General features: G+C 43.9%; 1 protein-coding gene across 1 annotated transcript in view; it reads left to right on the top strand.

Moving 5' to 3' along the window:
• The first annotated feature begins 4,924 nt into the window (after positions 1-4,924).
• The window catches only part of ABHD12 (abhydrolase domain containing 12, lysophospholipase), a 90,194-nt gene continuing 71,849 nt past the window's right edge, over positions 4,925-23,269 (top strand). Inside the window, exon 1 of the mRNA XM_066386927.1 lies at positions 4,925-5,232. Coding sequence (XP_066243024.1) covers positions 5,066-5,232 — 167 coding nt within the window. The 5' untranslated portion in view covers positions 4,925-5,065. The remainder of the gene's footprint in view (positions 5,233-23,269) is intronic.

Here is a 23,269-nt window from a genome sequence, read left to right on the forward strand (position 1 = left end):
ATCCCAGCCAGACTCCAGAGGCCTAGCGTTCGCCTGCATGCACAAATGCCAGGTTTAGCAAAGAACAGCAGTCAAGTCATAGATGGAAAAAAAACCCCACCCACTATAAGCACTATACCCATATATAGAAATGCACCAAATTTCTGCGTGATACAAGCACGAAGACTTTCGTTTTCCACCTATACTTTGGCCAGGTTCCAAAATTTCTGTGCTGGACTTTGGCGTTGACTCTGTGAGAATGACACCCTCCTGGGCGGCGCAAGAAAACCGGGAGGGTGCTGTCGCGTCCTGCCCTCAAGTCCGGCTCCAACTCGCCCATCCTGCCCGCCGGGCCCCTCACATCGAAGGTCGGCAGCTCACAGAGCAGCTCCACGGCCCTGTTGCAGAACAGGGCGGTGCCGTCCCTGTCCCGGGGCCTTGTCAACCACCCGCTCGCACGCCGACCAGTCGCCGGGTTCACAGCCGCAACTCTCCGCTCCCGCGGTCCCGAGTCTCCCAGCTGCAGGTCCTTACCTGCGCCTCCGCTTTGCGCTTTGGCGCCACACACGCCCAGCCAATAGGAACGCGCTGCTGGGCTTCGCGGTCTACGGCAGCGCTAAAAGGACAGTTACTTCCACTGCGCAGCCGCACTACAAGAAGTGGGATTGGGGTCCTTCTCTGTGGAAGGTCGCCGCAGCTAAGGCAGAGTGGGCGGACCTTTGTCGTTGTCTGTCAACTGAGCAGGTTCCGTTGTCAAATTCCCAGGCGACTAAGCAATCAACTTTGTGCGCTGCACAATTCCACAAAAATGCACATTTGTCAACTTTCTTCTTTCATTTGAGTCATTCATTTTCGTTTAGTTGTAGAGGTTCGCGCTTTGAGGTGAATAAGGCAGACCTAGAAATTTGCTGTGCATTAACGTTATGACGCAGCATTTCATTTGTTTCGTTTTGCAGTGTGGGTGTTTTAATAGAAAAGGAAAACCAACTTTGATTTGGCATCTCCTGTGTTTTAGGGACTATGACATATTTAATTCTCAGGATTAACCAACCCTAAGGTGGCTTTGAAGACCCTTGGTACTGATTAGGAAACAACAAATTAGATAACTTGTCTAAGTTCACCCAGACGCTGTACTTAAGCTTTCAACTCCAAGGTACCACCTTTGATGTTAGAGCAGATATTTAAAAATGTGTAAAATAGCTTTAGTCACAAGGTGTACAGAGAGGGAAAAATGCCCGATTAACACCAATTCACATGGCCATATTCTTGCTTAACACAATTATGGAAATTTTCATAATCCACATAGACTCAAAGGTAGAAATTACCGCTATAAAAATTCATTTGGCAATTTTAGAAAAAGCAGTATTACTTGGATTAATTCTAGCTAACCTGTTCCTCTTTTGCAAATATACAGTGGATGTGTGATCCAAGAGATGAGGATGTTGAGTAACATTTCCTTTTCAGCTTTGCAATAAGGGAAAATTTAGGCTGTTTTTATTAAATACACAGTTCTGTACTGGACCATGCTACAAGATTATGATCCAAAGATCAACAGCATCTACAGCTTTCCTTTGCCATAAACTTTTTAAATTTCAAAACCCTAGGCCTGAAATTCACTTTCTTTTCTGTACAGTGGGGACAAAAGTATCCACTTCTGAGGAGCAGTGATGATTTTTTATTCCTTCAATAAATATTTATGAAGTGTCTACTATGTACTAGACATTATTCTAGACATTGAATAATCTATGTTCTATTGTGGGAAAACAGCAACAAACAAATACAAATACATTGATAAATATATTAGTGAAAAGCATTAAAAGTAAGCCAAGGAATGTGAACAGAGTGATGGTATATAGAAGGCCTGAGGGTACCAAGTCAGTAATTCACTAGACCTGAAGTTGGCAGGGAGTAAGCCAAGTATATGGCACCATTGGGAGGGCAGAAAATTCTAGGCAGCAAGAATGCAGTGCAAAGGCCCCATGGAGAGTTGTGTGGTGGCTGGCACACATGCCACCACAATTCCCTCCTGGCACCTCTGTATCAGAAAGAAGGCAGGGATGTTGGAGCAGGGTGAGTGAAGGAGACGCTGCTGGCTGAAACCGGATGGAAGGCTAGAGGCCCTTTCACAAGCTTTAGTAAGGTTTATTTTCAGTGAGATTGGGAACCATTGAAGTGTTCTGAGCAAACAAGGACTAGAGCTAGGTTTTCAAAAAGACTTGTGGCAGCTGAGTTCTGTAGACAGAATTGAGGTAAAGGTGGAGGAAGGAGACCACTTAAGGCTATTAAAATAATCCAAATGAGAGATGCTGGCTGCTTGGCCTAGGTGGTAAGGGAGTAGACGCTGAAAGATCTGACAAGGCTTGGTAATAGACCTGTTGTGGCAAAAGAAGGGAGGAATCAAGGATGACCCCAGAGTTTAATCTGAGGAACTGCAATGATGGCCTTGTCATCCTCATCATCCTCACCTGTGGTGGGGAAGGTTATTGATGGAGCTGTGAGTGGAAGAAGAGTTGGGAGCTCAGCTTTGAACATTATTTTAGGTTCCTCCAGGATATGAACTAGAGATACAAATGTGTCACCAGTGTGGAATGGCATTTATAGCCTGGATAAGACCACTCAGAACGTTGAGTGTGGACCAAAAGTTGAGGACTGCATGAGCAAGGCCTAGTACTAGTAAGAACACAATTTCCTTTACTCTCTTCTCTCCAGTTTTCTCTCCCTAGCTTTTTTTGTTCTTCTATTAAAGAGGATTCAATGAGCATTAGGGTAAAAAATTATTTACTATTTAGTTGCTGGATTCCCAATCTCTAGTACATATTGCTACATCACTTTATTTTTATTTATTTAATGGAGAGAGAAAGAGACAGAGAAGGACAGATAGAGAGGAAAGGAGAGAGATGAGAAGCATCAATTCTTCATTGGGGCACCTTAGTTGTTCACTGATTGCTTTCTCAGATGTGCCTTGACCAGGGGGCTACAGCAAAGTTAGTAACCCCTTGCTGAAGCCAGGGACCTTGACGTTGTGGACCCGCCGTGACCAGTATATTCAGTTCCCAAGCGAGAATGGTGCAGAATTAAATAAAATGACTTAAAGAATTAAAAATATATAAAGATAGGTTCGGGAGGGCTTTGCAATTACTGCTGGCAGAAACACTGCCCTAGCAGAGAAAACATAGCTGCCATCAGAAACTGCATCTTCCTTTATTTTTAGGGCAAAGTGGACCATTAGCAAATCAATGAATTTTCTGATTATAGTTTCCAAGGCAACCCAAGAATTCCACCAAGTGCAAAAAACCTCCACCAATACTTAACATCCTGACTTTACATAAAGAGGAAACTTGCTTCCAGTCTTTTCAGGAGAACGTGGGAGGCAGGACAAGCATCACAGCTAACATGGAGGTGTGAGGAAGGCTTAGTTTTTTGCAAGTGAGGTGGAGGGTTGGGCAGACTGTCAGCTTAGGCCAGTTCCCCACACCTCTGTCCTCCAGAAATCCAAACTCTAAAAACCCTGTTGATTTTTTGGTCCCCAACACTTTGGACTCGCCAGTGACGTTTGGGCTCAAGCCAGCAACCATGGGGTCTTATCTATGATCCCACATTCAAGCTGGCAAGCCAGTGCTCAAGCCTGTGACTTCGGGGTTTTGAACCTGGATCCTTTGCATCCCAGGCCAATGCTCTATCCACTGCACCACCACCTGGTCAGGCTGCTACATCACTTTAAAGATTTCACCATTTAAATTCCAAAAGTGTAACTGCTGATTGTGGTATTTAATAATATGGTCAATGAAATGTTTTGCAATATTTTAAAGATTTTATTTATTGACTTTATTGGGGGCGGGGCAGCGCAAGAATTATCAACTCACAATTCCTTCAGTTTAGTTCTTCATTGCTTGCTTGTTTGTCATATGTTCCTTAACCCAGCAAGCCCAAGGTTTTGAACCAGTGACCTCAGCATTCTATAATAGGTAGGTGCTCAATACACTGCGCCACCACAGGCCAGGCTTGCAATTTCTAAGTATCCCTACAAAGCTAATATATGGAGCTATTGAATTTCTTAAGGCATTTCTAAGTAATTTTAAATTAGCAGTTGCCAATAGTTTTCTCTGACACAGATGTTGAAATCCCAAATTACTTTGGAATAAGTAAGCAAACCTCTGGTTGCACATCGCTTATAAAATAATTTTAAGGCCATATTAAAGAAAACCAAAGCTAACCTATAAAACTAAATTTGTGAAACTGCTCTCATTTTTTTCATTTTAGAATGGGTTTAATTAGTATTTAGTTTCCCTAGAGAGACTTTTTCTTTGAAATCTTTTTCCTCCATCAGCTAATTCTAATTGCCTTATAAAAATATAAAATCTAATACAGGTTTTAAAAATTAAATTGTTGAAGCAGTTCAGTTTTCATGTTTGGCCCCAAAGCAAAAGTTAAATACATGTTTCAAATTAAAAAAAAAAATAAAAACCACCTAAAAGCGTGTATTTTTAAGTAAAGTCCTGGTGGGAGGACTGTTATAAATTATTAGAAAAAAACTGTGGTTTTTTACCTTTTTACTTTTTGCTTTTACAAATCTTAGGACATTTCCAGGGGATGATCCAGTTTGGGTTTTTAGTGTTAGGGGAAAGTAAGAAAGCCTGTGATGGGAGCTGAGGGAATTAACTAATGGGCCCGGCTCAGTGAGTGGTCCTTATCCCGCCAGAGTCCTCTCGGGTTGACGCACAGATCAGCGGGACACGCTGAGTACGGAAACCTTCCGGCTCTGGAATCAAGCCCACACCCCAGAGAAACGGGTCCGCCACTGAGTCTTCCCCTGCCCGTGCTATACTGTGCGGTTACGCCCGCCCTCTTCCAAGATGGCATTCGGTCGGCGCCAGGGATTCTGGGTGCGCTCTCCGCGGAGCCAGGGAGGAGGCGGGCCGGGGGCGGGGCCGGCGGGAGCCGGGCGTTGATTGGCCCGCGCGGGGCAGTAGCCGGCTGCCGGGGCCTGGGCTGGAATGTGAGGGGCGGCGGGGTCCCGGCGGCGGAGTCTCCTCTGAGCCGCGGTGACTGCGGCGAGGGCGGCGCGGACAAGGCCATCGGGCGCGGGATGAGGAAGCGGACCGAGCCCGTCGCCTTGGGCTCGGCGTCCTCCGGCTTGACCGCCGCAGTGCTGGACGCCGACTGCCGCCTGAAGCGCAACTTGCGCCTGGCGGGCAAGGGGCCGGCTGAGCCGTGCTGCGCCGCCGACGCGGGCATGAAGCGAGCGCTGGGCAGGTGAGGTGAGGCTGGGGCCGGGGTCGGGCCTCCCTGACCTGGCCCGCTCGCCGTCCCCATACCTCCACCCCCTCCGTAAGTTACCTGCCTGCGGGAGCGCCCACACCTACTACCCTCCATCCTTCCGGAGTCCCCTTCCGACCTCCGGACATCCTCCCCTCCCCTCCCCTCCCCTGTCCCTGAATCCCCCACCCGCTGGAGCGCCCCTGCCCGGCTCCTCACTCTCCGGTGTCCTCTTCTGTCCCTACTCAACCAGCTCTCCAAACCCAGACCCGCTCCCCTACCCTTTCCCAGGTGAGCCTGTAGGGAGCCCAACACCAACGAGCGTCTCCCAGGGGGATGGAGCCGCGAGGTAGTACGGGATGCGGGGAGCGCTCCCTGGGGGGGAGGGACGCGGAAGGGTGGGCGGCAGGTGTCTACGGCTCGACTCTCGCCGGGCATCTCCTCCTCCGCGGGGGACTCACTCCAGCGCCCCTCTCACTGGGCTGGCGTATACGGAAGCTGACCGGTGCCCCGTGTCTCACTTCGGGAATTCTTCTGGGGTAGCTAGTTGTCAGAAGTGGCATTCTCTGCTCAGAACTGCCAGGTGTTTGGGGGAAAGTTAAACGGGCTGCTGTGTCCAAGGGAAAGGAAGAAGACACTGTATCCTCAGCTGTTGGAGGGAAACTTGTTCGCTCTGCAGTTGGCTCCTAGTGCTTGATATTTGTCTGAGTTGTCTCCTTGGGAATCGACGTAAGGACGTGATATCTGGTTGTATTCTCCCTTGAGTAGGTGAATGCATTTATGTAAAACTGATTTCAGAATTGAGAAAGGAACAAATTTCACATGGTCAGATTTCTCTCCCATGAGCTGGTTTCTTAATTATCTGGCTGTCAGAACGTATTCATCGCAGTTTTGAAGTCCTGATGTTTCATGGTGTTGCAAGAAGTTACTGTGTTTTCAGTGTTGTAACAGTCATTTCCTTCAGTGTAAACTGGAATGTCCTTAATTGACAGTGACCACTTCAGAGTAAACTATTTATCCAAACAGCCCCTAAAAATATCAACTACCTAAAAGACCATTAAATTTAAAATATGACTTTGAATAAATAAAAATGTCCGAATAGCTCCTTCAAAATTTCAACTTTGTTTTATTAAAAGATCATGAAATTAGCCTGACCTGGAGGTGGCGCAGTGGATAGAGCGTTGGACTGGGATGCGGAGGGCCCAGGTTCGAGACCCCGAGGTCGCCATCGCTTGAGTGCCGGCTCATCTGGTTTGGGCAAAAGCTCACCAGCTTGGACCCAAGGTCGCTGGCTTGAGCAAGGGGTTACTTGTTCTGCTGTAGCCCCACGGTCAAGGCACATATGAGAAAGCAATCAATGAACAACTAAGATGTCGCAATGAAAAACTGATGATTGGTGCTTCTCATTTCAACAGAAAATCTCTCTGTTCCTGTCTGTCTGTCCCTATCTATCCCTCTCTCTGTCTCTGAAAAAAATAAAAGATGAAATTAAACTATAGACTCTTCTAAGTAAGTGCTCCCACAACCCTTCCAGAAGGGTAGGGACTGACAATATTTTTGTATTTGTATAAAGTTATGTTTGCAAAACAAATGTGTTCTCTTTCTGGAAAAGTTTATCTGCATTAAAAACTCATGATTAGCTTTAGTGCATTTTTATTAACAGGCTTGTCATAACACTTAGATAGGTCAGGAAGTACCTCCTTCAAAAAAAATCTGTTGTGATACACACAGTAATGTTTGGAGAAACAATACTGACCTGACACCTTCTTGAAAGATGTACTGTATTAAAAGGGTTTAATTATTTTTATTTTGTATGGGGGAACAAAGAGAGACATTCAAGTGGTGCTCATGTCCTTTGAATAAACAAAAGGCTGTTAGGGGAATAAAAAGAAAAGCAAAGCCAGCTGGGTGGCTCACTTGGTTAGAACATTGTCCTGATATGCCAAGGTTGCTAATTTGTCAGGACACTACAGGAATCAACCAATCAGTGCATGAATAAGTGAAACAACAAATTGATGTTTCTCTCTCTCTCTCTCTCTCTCTCTCTCTCTCTCTCCCTCCCTCCCTCCTTCCCTCCTCCCCTCCCCCTCTCTTTCCCTTTCTCTCCCCATGTTTCTCTCTCTAAAATCCATCAATCAATAAAAATTTAAATTAAAAAATTTGGTGAGAAAGGCCATATTTGTGTGTTATACCATGGCTTCCTTCCCTATAGCCTGTAACTCTCCTGGACATTTTTCTGCTTTGTTTTCTCCTGTATTCAGGTCTCAACTCAACTGTTACCTCCTCAGATCTTCCGAGACTTGCATATCCAAAATAGCCTTTATGCCACTCGAACTCCCTTATTCTGTTTATTTTTTTCTTCATTGCATTTGTTCCTTAACTGACCTTGTAATTGCCTGCACAGTTGACTTGCTTTATGCATTGTCTCCTCCTTCACAAGAATGAAAGCCCCATGAGAGCAAGGACATTATTTTTTCCATCGCTAATCTCCAGTGCCTGACACATAGTAGGTAGAAGAAGATACTGTTGAATGAATGACTATCTAGGATAAATTTCTAGAAGTGGGGTGTTGTTAACTTTGAAAGGTGATGCCGAAATGCCCTCCAAAGAAGTTGTGATTTGTAACTCCCTCCAGCAGTGTCAGTTCCCTCCTGAATACTGAATAGCACCAGATATTTTGATCTTTTCTATTTGAAGAAAATGTTTTAATTTGCATTTTTAATTGTGAGGTGGCAATTTTCTGTTTGCTTTTCTAAACTATTAAATACCTTTGGGATTATTTACTCAAATAAATATTTTTTTTTAACTTTCTATTGTGTACATGTTCAAATATACAAAAGTAGAGAAGATGATATTAATGAACTTCCATATATCCATCACTGGATTCAACAGTTTTTCATATTTTGCCTATCTTGAATCATCTATCCCTCCTTCCTCCATTTTTTTGCAGGGTGGGAGACTAGACTTTTAAAATAAATGATTTTATTTGTAAATATTTTTTATTATGTCTTCAACCCCATTGCTATAATATTTATCAAAATTAACAACTTATTGTATACAGTTAATTTAATATTATCTAATGTTTAATCTACAGACATCTTCCCAATTGTCTCAGAAATGTCTTATTTAAACTGATTGTTTTAAAATCTTATAAATTTCTTAAGTTTATTCCCCATTGTTTTATCATATTTACCAAAATTAACAATTTATTGTATTTAATTAATATCTAGTATCCAATCTACATACACCTTCCCAGTTGTCTCAGAAATGTTTTTATTAAGTTGATTTGTTTTAAAATCCTGTACAGCTGACCTGTGGTGGTGCAGTAGATAAAGCATCAACCTGGAATGCTGAGGTCGCTGGTTCAAAACCCTGGGCTTGCCTGGTCAAGGCACATACAGGAAGCAACCACTACCAGCAGATGCTTTCCTCTATCTCTATCTCTCTCCCCTTCTCTCCAAAAGTCAATAAATAAAAGCTAAAAAAAAATTAAGAAACATAAAATAAAATCCTGTACATTTCTTGCCTGACCTGTGATGGCACAGTGGATAAAGCATCAACCTGGGACGCTGAGGTCCTAGGTTCAGCCCCGGAGGGCTCATCTGGCTTGAGTGCAGGCTCACCAGCTTGAGTGTGGGATGATCGACATGATCCCAGGGTCACTGGCTTGAGCAAGGGGTCACTGGCTCGGCTGGACGACCCCCCCCCAAAGGCATGTACAAGAAGCAATCAGTGAACAACTAAAATGCCACAACTATGAGTTGACGTTTCTCGTTTCTATTCCTTTCTGTCTCTGTGTCTTGTTAAAAAATTATCCTGTACATTTATTAAGTTTATTCCTACCTGTTTCATCTTTTTTTAAAATTGAATTTAATTTTTATTTTAGAGATGAGAGAGAGAGAAAAAAGGGGAAGAGGAGGAGGAAGCATCAACTCCCATATGTGCCTTGACCAGGCAAGCCCAGGGTTTTGAACCAGCTTTTTCCACTGTGCCACCACTTCTACTTCTTCCTTCTCCTTTCTTCTTCTTCTTCATTTTACTGATTTTAGAGAGAAGAAGGAAGAAAGAGGGAGACAGGAACATCGATCGTTCCTGTATGTGCCTTGACTGGGGATCGAACCAGAAACCTGTGTGCTTCAGGAGGATGCTAACCAACCGAGCTTTCAGGCCAGGGCTGTTTTATCTTTTTAGCTGTGATTTATTTTTATTTATTTATTTATTCTTTTTGTATTTTTCTGAAGCTGGAAACGGGAGTCAGACAGACTCCCGCATGCACCCGACCGGCATGCCCACCAGGGGCGAAGTTCTGCCCACCAGGGGGCGATGCTCTGCCCTTCCAGGGCGTTGCTCTGCTGCGACCAGAGCCACTCTAGCGCCTGGGGCAGAGGCCAAGGAGCCATCCCCAGCGCCCAGGCCATCTTTGCTCCAATGTAGCCTTGGCTGCGGGAGGGGAAGAGAGAGACAGAGAGGAAGGAGGAGGGGGGTGGAGAAGCAAATGGGCGCTTCTCCTATGTGCCCTGGCCGGGAATCGAACCCGGGTCCCCTGCACGCCAGGCCGACGCTCTACCGCTGAGCCAACCGGCCAGGGCCTAGTTGTGATTTAAAATAGAATCCTTTCTTTTTTTTTTTTTTTTTTTTAATTTTAATTTTTATTTATTTATTTTTTTACAGAGACAGAGTCAGAGAGAGGGATAGACAGGGACAGATAGACAGGAACGGAGAGATGAGAAGCATCAATTATTAGTTTTTCGTTGCGCGTTGCAACACCTTAGTTGTTCATTGATTGCTTTCTCATATGTGCCTTGACCGCGGGCCTTCAGCAGACTGAGTAACCCCTTGCTTGAGCCATTGACCTTGGGTCCAAGCTTGTGAGCTTTGCTCAAACCAGATGAGCCTGCGCTCAAGCTGGCGACCTCGGGGTCTCGAACCTGGGTCCTCTGCATCCCAGTCCGACGCTCTATCCACTGCGCCACTGCCTGGTCAGGCGAATCTTTTCTTATATTACATATTCTTATAGTTATATTTAATAATTTTATAATTACTAAATCACATAATCTTTTTTTCTTGTAGTATTTGCAGTTGGTTTTGTTGGATATCCCAGGTATGTTTTTTTGTTGACTGTGAATAATAATTTTGCCCCCCACCCTGTTTTTTTAGTGAGCGAGAGAGAGATAGACAGGGAGAGAGATGAGAAGCATCAACTTATAGTTGGACAGGGAGAGAGATGAGAAGAAGCATCAACTTATAGTTGTCGTCCTTTAGTTGTCCATTGATTGCTTCTCATATGTGCCTTGACTGGGGACTCCTGCTGAGCCAGTGACACCCTCACTCAAGCCAGTGACTATGGGATCATGTTGATGTTCCCACGCTAAAGCCAAAGACCCCGCATTCAAGATGGTGAGCTTGCACTCAAGTTGGCAACCTCGGGGTTTCGAACCTGGGTGCTCAGCGTCCCCGGTTGCTGTGCTATCCATTTTACCGTCACAGGTCATGCTAGCCCCCCACCTTGTTTTCTGATTTATATGTGTGTTGTTTTTCCCATTTTTGATTGTGTTGTATTTCCAAAGCAAAGTTAAATAATAAGGGTGATACTGGGGTACCTTGTCTTGTCCCTGACTTGAATAGGACATGCTTTTAGTGTTTTTGCCATACTACTTATCTTACTAAGGGGCGTGACATTTTGTTGTTAATAAAAAATGGTTATTGAATTTTATCAAATGCTGTTTAGCATCTATGAGATTACCATATAAATTTTCTTCTTTGACCTCAGTTATAGTAACAGACTTTATATTACTGAATCATGAGTGATAACTTATTGTGTAGTTCATTACATTTTATTTATTTTACTTGGCTAATTTACACCATTATTTGTAAGAGTAGTCTGTAATTTTCTTTTTAATTTAGTGTTTTCTATAGCTTTATAAATAGCTTTCTCTTTCTCTTCTGTAGCCACTTTAAATTCTTTTGAAATGAGCTCTGTTTTACTATTTTGGCAGAATTCTGTTATAAAACTACCTAAGCCTGGTATTTTTTAGAATATAACACTTTAATAATTTTTACACTTTGTTACATTTGTTATCTCGTTTTTGGGCTCAGTTTAAATGATTTATATGTCCATAGAAAATCATTTATTATATCCACATTTTCCTCTGTACCTGAGGCTATTTCCCTAGTATTGTTACTCATTGTGTGTATAGTCACCCCCCCCCCCCCTTTTGATTTAAGCTAGGTAATGATATATCTAATACATCTACATGCACCAAAGTGGATTTTTCACAAGGAAAAGAATTTTTCCAAAGAAAATATCATTTTGTTTATCAATTCTGCGAGACCAGGATGATGCTGAGGGTTACAGAGAAGTGGTAAGAATGTGTTTTATCTGAAAGAGGCAGCAGCTACTGCACTCTATCCTGTTGTTGCCTGGCAGGAATGTGCCCAGGGTGGCCAGATCTTCCAGTCTCACCAGAAGACTAACTGGTTTTGTGTGTGTGTGTGTGTGTGTGTGTGTGTGTGTGTGTGTGTGTATAATTTCTAACTTTTTAAACATTGGCAACTAATTCAGATGAAAACAACTTTGGCGGTCAAAAAAACCCTAGGTTTTTTTTCTTTTTTAATTTAGACTAAAGGGTTATTTTTATTATTATTTTTTGTAACAGAGAGAGAGAAAGGGACAGATAGGGATAGACAGGAAAGGAGACGAGAAGCATCAATTGTTCGTTGTGGTACCTTAGTTGTTCATTGATTGCTTTCTCATACGTGCTTTGACCGGGGGGCTACAGCAGACTGAGTGACCCCTTGCTCAAGCCAGCAACCTTGGGCTCAAGCTGGTGAGCCTTGCTCAAACCAGATGAGCTTGTGCTCAAGCTGGTGACCTCAGGGTTTTGAACCAGGGTCCTTGTGTTCCAGTGCCACACTCTTATCAGGCTAAAGGGTTATTTTTAATAATAAATGTTTATCTAATTCATACATCAACCCTGTACTCCATGAGTGGAGGAACTAGATACTAGTTTTGCTTTGCACAGTGCCTGGTATGAGGAAGGGCTTGTCAAATGAGAGATTTTGTGGGCCTTTCATATTCTTTTCTATAACCCTGGAATTATTGGGAAGGCAGTAATGAGATGTACAGTCTGTGTGTTTCAGTCAACTAGTCTGTATCCTTCCATTTCCAGCCCTCATGTTAGACCTGCCAGGTGATTGAGATTAGTGGGCTGAATGGGGAGTTGCCATAGTGATGACCCTCACATATAAATGTAGAACTGAGCCATCACGAAGCTTCTTCCTTGACCCAAAGGAAGAAATTTAATCTAGGGCTGTTAATGGCTTAACCATAATCCAGAAAGGTGGGTGATTGAGGTTAACATCTATCTCCTTCAACATTAGCCTTCCTGACCGTTTTTAAGCTCACCCTCTAAGCCAGGGGTCGGGAACCTGTGGCTCGCCAGCCAGATGTAGCTCTTTTGATGGCTGCATCTGGCTCACAGACAGATCTTTAATAAAAAAAAAAAAAAACATTAAAAATATAAAACATTCTCATGTATTACATTCCATTCATTTCCTACCGCTCATGTTCATGGTTGCGGGTGGCTGGAGCCAATCACAGCTGTTCTCCGGGACAACACCAAATTTTTATTGGATAATGCATAACGTACATGGGTTGTTGTGAGGTCAGGAAGTAAACTTCCCTCCTTTTAATCAAGTAGTCAGCTAGCTAATTGCAGAAACCCTTTTGACGAAGAACATGGCTAAAAGAAAAAAAAGATGAGGAGTATTGTACTTTTCAGCAGGAATGGACAGAGGAATTCGCCTTTGTGGAGATAGCAGGTTCTGCAGTGTGTCTAATATGGAATGATAAAATTGCATTGACGAAATGGTCAAATATAAAGTAGCACTTCAACACATGCCATACTACATTTGCATCGAAATATTCAGCAGGGGACAGCAAGAAGAAAACATGTCAAGGTCTGTGCAGAGTGCAAGCTAGTCAGCAACAACTCCGTGTTTGGATCCAACAAGGTAACTGGAATTTGGCTAGCTTTGCTGGTGCTTTAGCAATTGTGAGAAATGGAAAGCCATTCACAGATAGGGAGTATGCCAAAATGTTCGTGCTTGATGTTGCCAGTGAACTTTTTGACAACTTTTCGGATAAAGACAAGATAATCAAACGAATAAAAGACATGCCTCTGTCGGCAAGAACTGTTCACAATTGTACCATCATGATGGCAAATCAAATTGAGGCAACACAAGTGAAGGACATAAATGCAGCACCATTCTTTTCTCTCGCTTTGGATGAGTCAATAGACGTAAGCCATTTATCCCAGTTCAGCGTGATTGCAAGATATGCTGTCGGTGACACACTACGTGAGGAAAGTCTTGCTGTTTTGCCTATGAAAGAGACAACAAGAGGGGAGGATTTATTCAAGTCTTTCACTGAGTTCACTAAAGAAGAAAATCTACCAATAGATAAACTTATTTCGGTGTGTACTGATGGTGCTCTGTGCATGGTGGGGAAAAACAGAGGATTCGTAGTGCTTCTTCATGAACATGAAAAGAGACCCATCCTAAGTGTTCACTGCATCCTACATCAGGAGGCGCTTTGTGCTCAGATGTGTGGTGAGCAGCTTGGTGAGGTGATGTCGCTGGTCATTCAGGTGGTCAACCTCATTGTTGCCCGAACTTTAAATGATCGCCAGTTTAAAACACTACTGGATGAAGTTGGGAATAATTATCCTGGTCTGCTTCTGCACAGCAATGTGTGTTTGTTTTCAAGAGGGAAGGTGCTCAGCCTTTTCGCGGCTTGTCTGAGCAAAATCCGGACTTCTCTTGCAATGAAAAACGTTGAGCATTCTGAGTTAGCTAACACTGAGTGGCTCCTGAAGTTCTACTATCTCGTGGACATGACTGAACATCTGAACCAGCTCAATGTGAAAATGCAAGATGTTGGAAATACAGTCTTATCCCTTCTACAAGCAGTGTTTGCATTTGAAAAAAAAGCTGAAACTCTTCATCACTGACATTGAAACAGGTCATTAACTACACTTTGAAAAACTGGGAGAGTTTAAAGATGCATGCACAGCAAGTGACCCTGCTCAACATCTTGATCTCCAGCAGCTAGCGGGCTTCACATCTAATCTGCAGTCATTCAAAATGTGCTTTGGAGAATTTCGTGAGTGCACTCGTCTTTTTAAGTTCATCACCCATCCACCCGAGTGTGCAGTGGACAGTGCCGACCTGAGTTACATCCCCGGTGTCTCTCTCAGAGATTTTGAGCTACAAGCTGCTGACCTGAAGGCCTCAGAACTGTGGCTGAATAAGTTCAAGTCACTGAATGAAGATTTGGAAAGACTTGCATGACAGCAAGCAGAGTTGGCGAGCAAACACAAGTGGGGAGAAATGAAAAACTTCAACCCATGGACCAGCTGATTGTCAAAACTTTGAATGGGCTTCCCGTCATATACCACATACTGCAGCGTGTGCATATTTCTGTACTGACAATGTTTGGCTCTACATATGCATGTGAGCAGTCTTTCTCACATCTAAAGAACGTTAAGACCAACCTACGATCATGTTTAACAGATGGAAGTCTCAATGCGTGCATGAAGCTTAACCTCACCATGTATCAACCAGACTGCAAAGCCATCAGCAAAACCATGCAGCACCAGAAGTCGCATTAATGGTAAAAAGTACTTTTTTTTTTATCATTGGCTAGCAACAGCATAACAACGTTATTAAAAAGAATTCAGAGACTTCTTGTACTTTAAAAGTGTTGGTCTTACATAAAATGCACACATTTACTTGTATTTAGTGTTAAACATATTGTATGGCTCTCATGGAATTACATTTTAAAATATGTGGCATTCATGGCTCTCTCAGCCAAAAAGGTTCCCGACCCCTGCTCTAAGCTTCTGTGCATGGTATTTCCTGGTTTTTGTGTTTTTTTTCTTCATTCAGTGAAAAGAGGGGAGGCAGAGAGATAGACTCCTGCATGTGCCCAGACCAGGATCTACGCGACAAACCCACTAGGGGGTGATACTCTGCCTATCTGGGGCATTGCTCCGTTGCTCAGCAACTGAGCTCTTCTTAGTGCCTGAGGTGGAGAGCCATCCTCGGCACCTGGGGCCAACTTGCACCAGTTGAGCCATGGCTGCAGGATGGGAAGAGAGAGAGAGAAAGTGAAAGGGGTTGGGGTAGAGAAGCAGATGGGTGCTTCTTCTGTGTACCCTGACCAGGAATTGAACCCAGGACATCCACACGTTGGTCTAACACTCTACCACTAAGCAAACTGGCCAGGGGCTGCATGGTATTTCTTTATCCCTTCTTTATACATCAAGCAGATGAGAGCATATTCTGAGCTAGTTTTTGTAGTTAAGATCTGCTTTTTTTTTGTCTTCCTTCTCCTTCTATTCCCCCAGAGTATTATTTTTGCCTGGGCTGTGACAAGTGAAGGGGCGGCCTTGGTTGTGGAGCCTCAGCAGAGGCGCCTGATTAGGCCCATCTCTTCCCAGCTATGGTTTATCTTATCAAGGCCAGATTCTAGTCCTGGATCCAGGACTCTGGGACTTGGCTCTTTGCATCTTTGTCTTTGGTGGGAGTTTGTGTCCTTCATCTGTACTTGCTTCCCAATTCTTGTCAGCCAGTGTGTACTCTCCCTTCTCAATGGAGTGTCTGTCTTCTACAGTGACTTTGGGCAGATACTGCTCAAATGTGGGAAATATTTTTGGGTAGATTAAAAGCTCCTGAAGACACTATCATAGGAGCCTTGGAAAGAGGTGTGGAAGATGGCTCATCTCAGGTTATGCTGACAGTGACAAAGACAGGATGCTCTTCCAGACTAATAATTCTCCTTCTCCCATCAGAGCATTTTTCTTTCCAAAATGAAGTCTATAGGAAAATTTTTCCTGTAATAGGATTTTTGAAAACTGACAGATTAAGTGAATGCTCTTCACCTTATAGAAGTGGGTATCAGTGCCTATAGAAGTGGGTATCAGTGGATTTATGCTTTGGCAATGAAGTCTTTTCAGCATGGAGAGTGGGTAAGTCATTTGTCACCCTGAACTGAAGCCTGGAGTGGCATTGAGGATAGGGGTGCCAGCACAGGGAAGAATAATAGCTAGGAAGCCTTGACTAAGATGTCCAGTTAGCAGAAAGGCTCATTATTTATACTTGGTGCCCATTGTGATATTATTTGATATTGTAGAGCAGGGGTAGTCAACCTTTTTATACCTACCACCCACTTTTGTATCTCTGTTAGTAGTAAAATTTTCTAACCGCCCACCTTCCACAGTAATGGTGATTTATAAAGTAAGGAAGTAACTTTACTTTATAAAATTTATAAAGCAGAGTTACAGCAAGTGAAAGCATATAATAATAATTACTTACCAAATACTTTATGTTGGATTTTCGCTAAGTTTGGCAGAATAAATCTTTATAAAACAACTTACTATAGTTAAATCTATCTTTTTATTTATACTTTGGTTGCTCTGCTACAGCCTACCATGAAAGCTGGAACGCCCACTAGTGGGCAGTAGGGACTAGGTTGACTACCACCATTGTAGAGGAAAGCTTGCATAGATAACTAAGCCCCAAGTGAGTGCTGTTAGGTTCTGTGGCTTTGGGTGAGTTTCTTAACATTCTGAGTTTGTTACTTCCTCTGTGATATGGGAATAAAAATATCTTCCCTATAGCATTAGGGTAAGCCTTGGATATATCAAAGAGCCATCACACAGTCAGCACTCATTCAGGGGTATTTTCTATTATGGTCACTTCATGATTATTACTGATATTAGTTGAAAGTAGTGAGAAAGCTCCTCTAACTTAGGTTAAAAGCATTTACTTCTCTCCATCTTTTTTGCCCCCAAACTGTGACAGTATGTCTTCTCAGCCACTTTTTGTGCCTGTAATTGTCATCATGATTAATTAACATCTATTTATATTAGAACATTTTATTTTATTTTTTAAAGAGAGAGAGAAAGATAGGAAGGGAGAGAGGTGAGAAGCATCAATGCATAGTTGTGTCACTCCAGTTGTCCATTGATTGCTTCTCACATGTGCCTTGACCCGGGGGCTCCAGCCAAGCCAGTGACCCCTTGCTTAGCCAGTGACCCCTTGCTTAGCCAGTGACCATAGGATCATGTCTGTAGTCCCATGCTCAAGCCAGCGACCCTGCACTCAAGCCGGATGAGCCCGTGCTCAACCTGGCGACTTCAGGGTTTTGAACCTGGGTCCTCTATCTACTTTGTCCCTGGGTCCTCTGCCCCAGGTTGATGCTCTAGCTACTGTGCCATCACTTGGTCAGGCATATTAGAACAGTTTTAAATAATATTGTTTGGTTATTCAACACTTCTTTTCACTTGTTCATTTAGCAGCGTTTGAGTACTTGTTATGTACAATAACTCTCCTGAGTGCTGAGGCTGCAGTGGTGGATGCAGGTTATATCTTACGGAATTTACATTCTGGTGGGGGAGACGTAACAAACAAATAAATACATGCTGCATCAGGTGCTTAGGGCCTGGAGGAGATAAGCAAAACCAATAAGGATCAGCCATGGTATGTGTACGATTTGGGTGGCAGGAGGCCTTCCTGAGAAGAAGACATTTGAATGGAAGGCACTGGCTGCTTTAGAGCAGAGGAATGCCTTGATGTAATGTCTGTCATTACCATGTCACTCTGATGAGGACAGACTAGAGGAACAGAGGTGCAAGGAGACTGGTTAGGAGTCATCCAGGCAACAGCTAATGGGGGCTTAGGCCTGTGGTAGCTGTGGAGGTGAGAAGTATTGCATCTGGATCTGCTTTGAAGTAGGTGTCAATAAGATTTGCTAATCAATTAGTATGAAAGAGCGAGGCATGTTAGAGAGGATTCACCAGTTCTCTTCTGAGCAACAGGAAGAAGGGAGCTACCATGTGCTGAGATGTGTGATTATGGGAAGAGCTGGTGCTTTGGAAGTTGATGAGTTTTGTTTGGTCATAGTGAGGTTCTTATTCAATGTTCAAGTGGAGTAGATAGCAGGAATTGGAATTTGGGGTTACTGTATTTCCCCATGTATAAAATGCACCTTAATTTTGGGGCCTGAAATTTGAAAAAAATGTATTACATAAAATTATTGAACTCAAGTTTTATTCATCATAAAATTCATACAACTCCTCATCTGCGTGAAAAAGTGGGAAATGGGCCCTGGCCGGTTGGCTCAGCGGTAGAGCGTCGGCCTAGCGTGCGGAGGACCCGGGTTCGATTCCCGGCCAGGGCACACAGGAGAAGCGCCCATTTGCTTCTCCACCCCTCCGCCGCGTTTTCCTCTCTGTCTCTCTCTTCCCCTCCCGCAGCCAAGGCTCCATTGGAGCAAAGATGGCCCGGGCGCTGGGGATGGCTCTGTGGCCTCTGCCCCAGGCGCTAGAGTGGCTCTGGTCGCAACATGGCGACGCCCAGGATGGGCAGAGCATCGCCCCCTGGTGGGCAGAGCGTTGCCCCATGGTGGGTGTGCCGGGTGGATCCTGGTCGGGCGCATGCGGGAGTCTGTCGGACTGTCTCTCCCTGTTTCCAGCTTCAGAAAAATGAAAAAAAAAACAAAAAAAAAACGGGAAATGCAAGTAAAAAACTACAACCACTGTATAAGATGCACCCAGTTTTTAGACCCCCAATTTTTCGAAAAAGGTTGCATGTTCTACATGGGGAACTATGGTAATTAGGGTAACATCTGACCATTAGCCTGTCGGTGGTATTCAAGAGTTACTTCAGGGGTCATACATAGGCTGGGCCCTGGTCCCTGCATGGTTAACAGCTGGGAGAAGAGGGGCCTCAAGTCAAAGAGACTTGGAGGGAGTGAGCTGGAAGAGAACGAGGAGGGAAGGGGTTGAGGCAGTGACTTGAAGAAAGCCTGTCCAGAGGAAAACAAGATCTACCATTGGATTTGATGACATGGAAATCAGTGGTTGACAAGTGTGGCTAACTGAAGTGGTGGGAGTAAGAGCCTGATGGAATAGCTTGAGGGAGAGGCATAGAGAAGTGGAGTATTTTCAAGTTTTGCCATAAAAGGGAACAGAAATGAGAGGGAAGCTGGGATGGGAGGAGGTTTCTGACCAGTGTTGCTAGAGGACTTAGTGTGCTCACGACGACAGTTCAGTTTAGGAAAGACTAGCTCTGCAGGCACTGTGGGCATGGTATTTCTGAGATCCAGTGCCCAAGGCCAAATAGAGTGTCCCCAGACAGGAAGACAGGCCAAAGATGCTCTGAAGGTTTAGGGATTGGTTTGGGAAGCATTGAAAGTTCTCTTCTGGATACTTTAGTTCTCTCTGTGAAGTAAGAGCAGGATCACCTGCCAAAGGGAGAGAAAGTCTTTCCCTTTCAGTTCTCTACCTGAACCCAGTCTTAGTTCTCTGTTCTCAACCTGATGATACATTTTCTACCATATTTGCTAAATTCTTATTAACATGAACAATCAAACTGCTTAGTAAGGACTCATCTTTCTGACATGTAACATTTCAAAAATGGATGACAGAAATGCTTCCCATGAGAAGTTGTTTCATCTATGACTTGCTGTGTGTCTTAGAAACCATGTAGTTTTGTACAGTGCTGCCCAGTTCTGGGAAGCCTGACCTGGAAGGCAGTGGTTCCATGAGGTCCCTGAACAATCCCAGTGAGGAGGGGGTTAGAGGTGGGTTTGAGGTGGAGGTGGGGAAAAGGTCAACATGAACTGAGGTTTAGATAGAGTGGTTAGTCTGATGATGGTGGCACAGTGGATGAAGCATCGACCCAGAATGCTGAGATCATGGGTTTGAAACCCCGAGGTTGCTAGCTCTGAGCACTGGGTCGCTGGCTTGAGCAGGTGATTGTCCACACAATCAAAGCTCAGAAACCTGAACCCACAAGTCACTGGCATGAAAAGCCCAAGGTCATTGGCTTAAGCAAGGAGACACTGGTTAAGGCATGTACAAGAAGCTCAGTGTATGACTAAAGTGAAAGCACCTAGGAGTTGATGCTTCTCACCCTCTCCCTTCCTGTCTATTTCTCACTCTCTCTTTCAAAAAAAAAAAAGAAAAAGTAGAGTGATTATGTGGGACCTAGGTAGTTCATACCTCTCAGGTTTTGGTAATACACAAATAGCTAAGTTTCTAAGTACAATTTGTCTTGAGATGGTACTTGTGGACTTTCAGGTGTCTTAATCAGGTGTCATTCATTGTCCAGGTATGGAAATGTCCTGAGACAGTAAAAAAAACGAGCAGGTATATGGTTATCAGTGTGAGGAGTTTCAGAAGATTAAGACTTTGCCTTTTGCAAAGATAAAGGTAGAGAAAGGTGTCTGTGAAGGAAAATGAGCACATCTCAGAAATGCTAGAATTTAGAGTTTCTTCTTCTTTTTTTTCTTTTTTTTTTTGTATTTTTCTGAAGTGAGATGCTGGGAGGCAGAGAGACAGACTCCCGCATGCGCCCGACTGGGATCCACCCGGCATGTCCACTAGGGGGCGATGCTCTGCCCATTTGGGGCATTGCTCTGTTGCAACCAGAGCCATTTTAGTGCCTGAGGCAGAGGCCATGGAGCCATCCTCAGCGCCCAGGCCAACTTTGCTTCAGTAGAGCCTTGGCTGCAGGAGGGAAAGAGAGAGATAAATAGAAATGCGAGGGGGAGCCCTGGCCGGTTGGCTCAGCGGTAGAGCGTTGGCCTGGTGTGCGGGGGGGCCCGGGTTCAATTCCCAGCCAGGGCACATAGGAGAAGCGCCCATTTGCTTCACCACCCCCCCCCTCGTTCCTCTCTGTCTCTCTCTTCCCCTCCAGCAGCCAAGGCTCCATTGGAGCAAAGATGGCCCAGGCACTGGGGATGGCTCCTTGGCCTCTGCCCCAGGCGCTAGAGTGGCTCTGGTCACGGCAGAGCTTCGCCCCTGGTGGGCGTGCCGGGTGGATCCCGGTTGGGCGCATGCGGGAGTCTGTCTGACTGTCTCTCCCCGTTTCCAGCTTCAGAGAAAAAAAAAATACAAAAAAAAAAGAAATGAGAGGGGGAAAGGGTGGAGAAGCAGATGGGTCCTTCTCCTGTGTGCCCTGGCTGGGAATTGAACCCGGGACTTTTCACTCGCCACGCCAACACTGTACCACTGAGCCAACTGACCAGGGCCAGGGTTTATTCTTGATGCTTGAAAGAAGCTACCCTGAGCTCTAAGGTAAAGAAAAGAAAGTTCAAATTGTTTTCAGTTCTTATCAAACTCGTGGAGCCTCCACATAAGATTTAAATACATTGGCCTGATCTATGGTGGCACAGTGGATAAAGCGTCAACCTGGAATGCTGAGTTTGCCGGTTTGAAACCCTGGGCTTGACTAGTCAAGGCACATACAGGAAGCAACTACTATGAGTTGATGTTTCCTGGCTTCTCTGTCTCTCTCTCTCTCCAAAAATCAATAAAAAATGAAAATTAAAAATTTAAATATATTGACTGAATTATTCATAATGGGAAAGGAAGAATGTTCAAAGTCAAAGCAGGTCATTTTGATGCTGTAGTTCAGGGACTCAAAAGAGATACATGGTTTTTTTAAACTGTCATCTGTTTTCTTCTAATAATGTATGCAACAGAGAATTCCTACACTTTTATCCAGATTTGTGCCATCTTGGTCTTGGAATATCATGTTGTTCTTACCTGAAAGTGGCCATGCCAGTGCCAGGTGTTCAGCAAGAAGTTATCATGCCAACAGAGGCCATGCTCGGCATTGGGGATATAAAGATGAAAGAAGACAGTACCTGTCTCCAGGTAGTTTGTTGACTATCTATTTTTATGCATGGCAGCCATCAGCTCCTAATACTCTAATAATTTTAATGATGTCTAGTAGGGACAGAAGGCAGGTGTGGCTGGAGATGGTTAGTCTGACCTCACATTCAGCCTTTGCTGTTCTGACATTTTGGAGGGGTGATTTATCTTCAGAGTCTCTCACATTTTAGGCTCTCACTTCACTGACAGGATATAATGCATCCTTTCAGTGCATCCCTGGAGTATTTCAGTGTCTTTAGATAATAAGGAAAATTCTTGTATTTTGGGGACACAGAACACTTTATCAAGGCATGTCCTGGCAGAACCTACAGGAAGGAAAATAAGAAGACTGCCATTCTAGGCTTAGGGTTCCAGAAGGAAGGACTGTTAGACCAGTGTGGGCCAGCTGGGAACCTGCCAGATAGCCACAGGGCCTCAAGAGAAAGCTCCAAGGAAATTCTGCTGGAATCAAGTAAGGGATCTCCAGGTATGAGGCCATGGTGAAAGGCAGCCCCTGAGGCACCCTCTCTTGCTCCCTCTGCCACTCTGTCATTTTAATTTTTTTCTGATTACAAAAGTAAAATGATTTTTAATAAAAACTTAAAATAGAAAAGATAATTGAGAAAATAGAATTCCCCTGGATAATTACTGTTTACATTGTGGTATATATCAGGGATATTTTTTGCATGTTGTTCTTTCATTCATCTAATAAATACTTTGGTCCTACTGTGTGCTAGAGAATGTGAATAAAATGTTGCACAAGAGCTGGACAAGTCCCAGCTTTATGGAGCTTACATTCTCATGAAGGAGAGAGACAGTGAAAAGCCAGCAGGTAAATATTCAGTAAAATTTCAAAGGTTGGTAAAGCACTGTGAAGAAAAATAAAGCAGTGTTAATACAAGGCAACATGACTAAAATGGCCCTGTATCTCCAAAACAATATTTAATTACAGTTTGGGCTCTCCCAGATGTGGAATCTGAAACGAGTTGGGAGTTGTATCATAGCGCTAGTCAGGTCATCGGCCTGACAGACCCTGCTGTTGTCCCTCAAAGGAAAGTGACCTTGCAATAACCAACCAGCCTTTTTGCCTGCTACAACGTCCTGCTTCCTTCTGCCTGTAAAATCTTTCATTTTGTACAGCTTCTCAGAGCTCCTTTATTGTCTGCTAGGTTGGATGCTGCTTGATTTATGAATTGCTGAATAAAGCCAATAAGATTTTCAAAATATACTCTGCCAAATTTTTATTTAACAGTAGATAATGCAGTTGTGTGTAAAACACCTGAAAATGAGCTGTACTGTAGTGTTAAAAT

Source organism: Saccopteryx leptura, chromosome 5, assembly GCF_036850995.1.
Source record: "Saccopteryx leptura isolate mSacLep1 chromosome 5, mSacLep1_pri_phased_curated, whole genome shotgun sequence".
Lineage (NCBI taxonomy): Eukaryota > Metazoa > Chordata > Mammalia > Chiroptera > Emballonuridae > Saccopteryx > Saccopteryx leptura.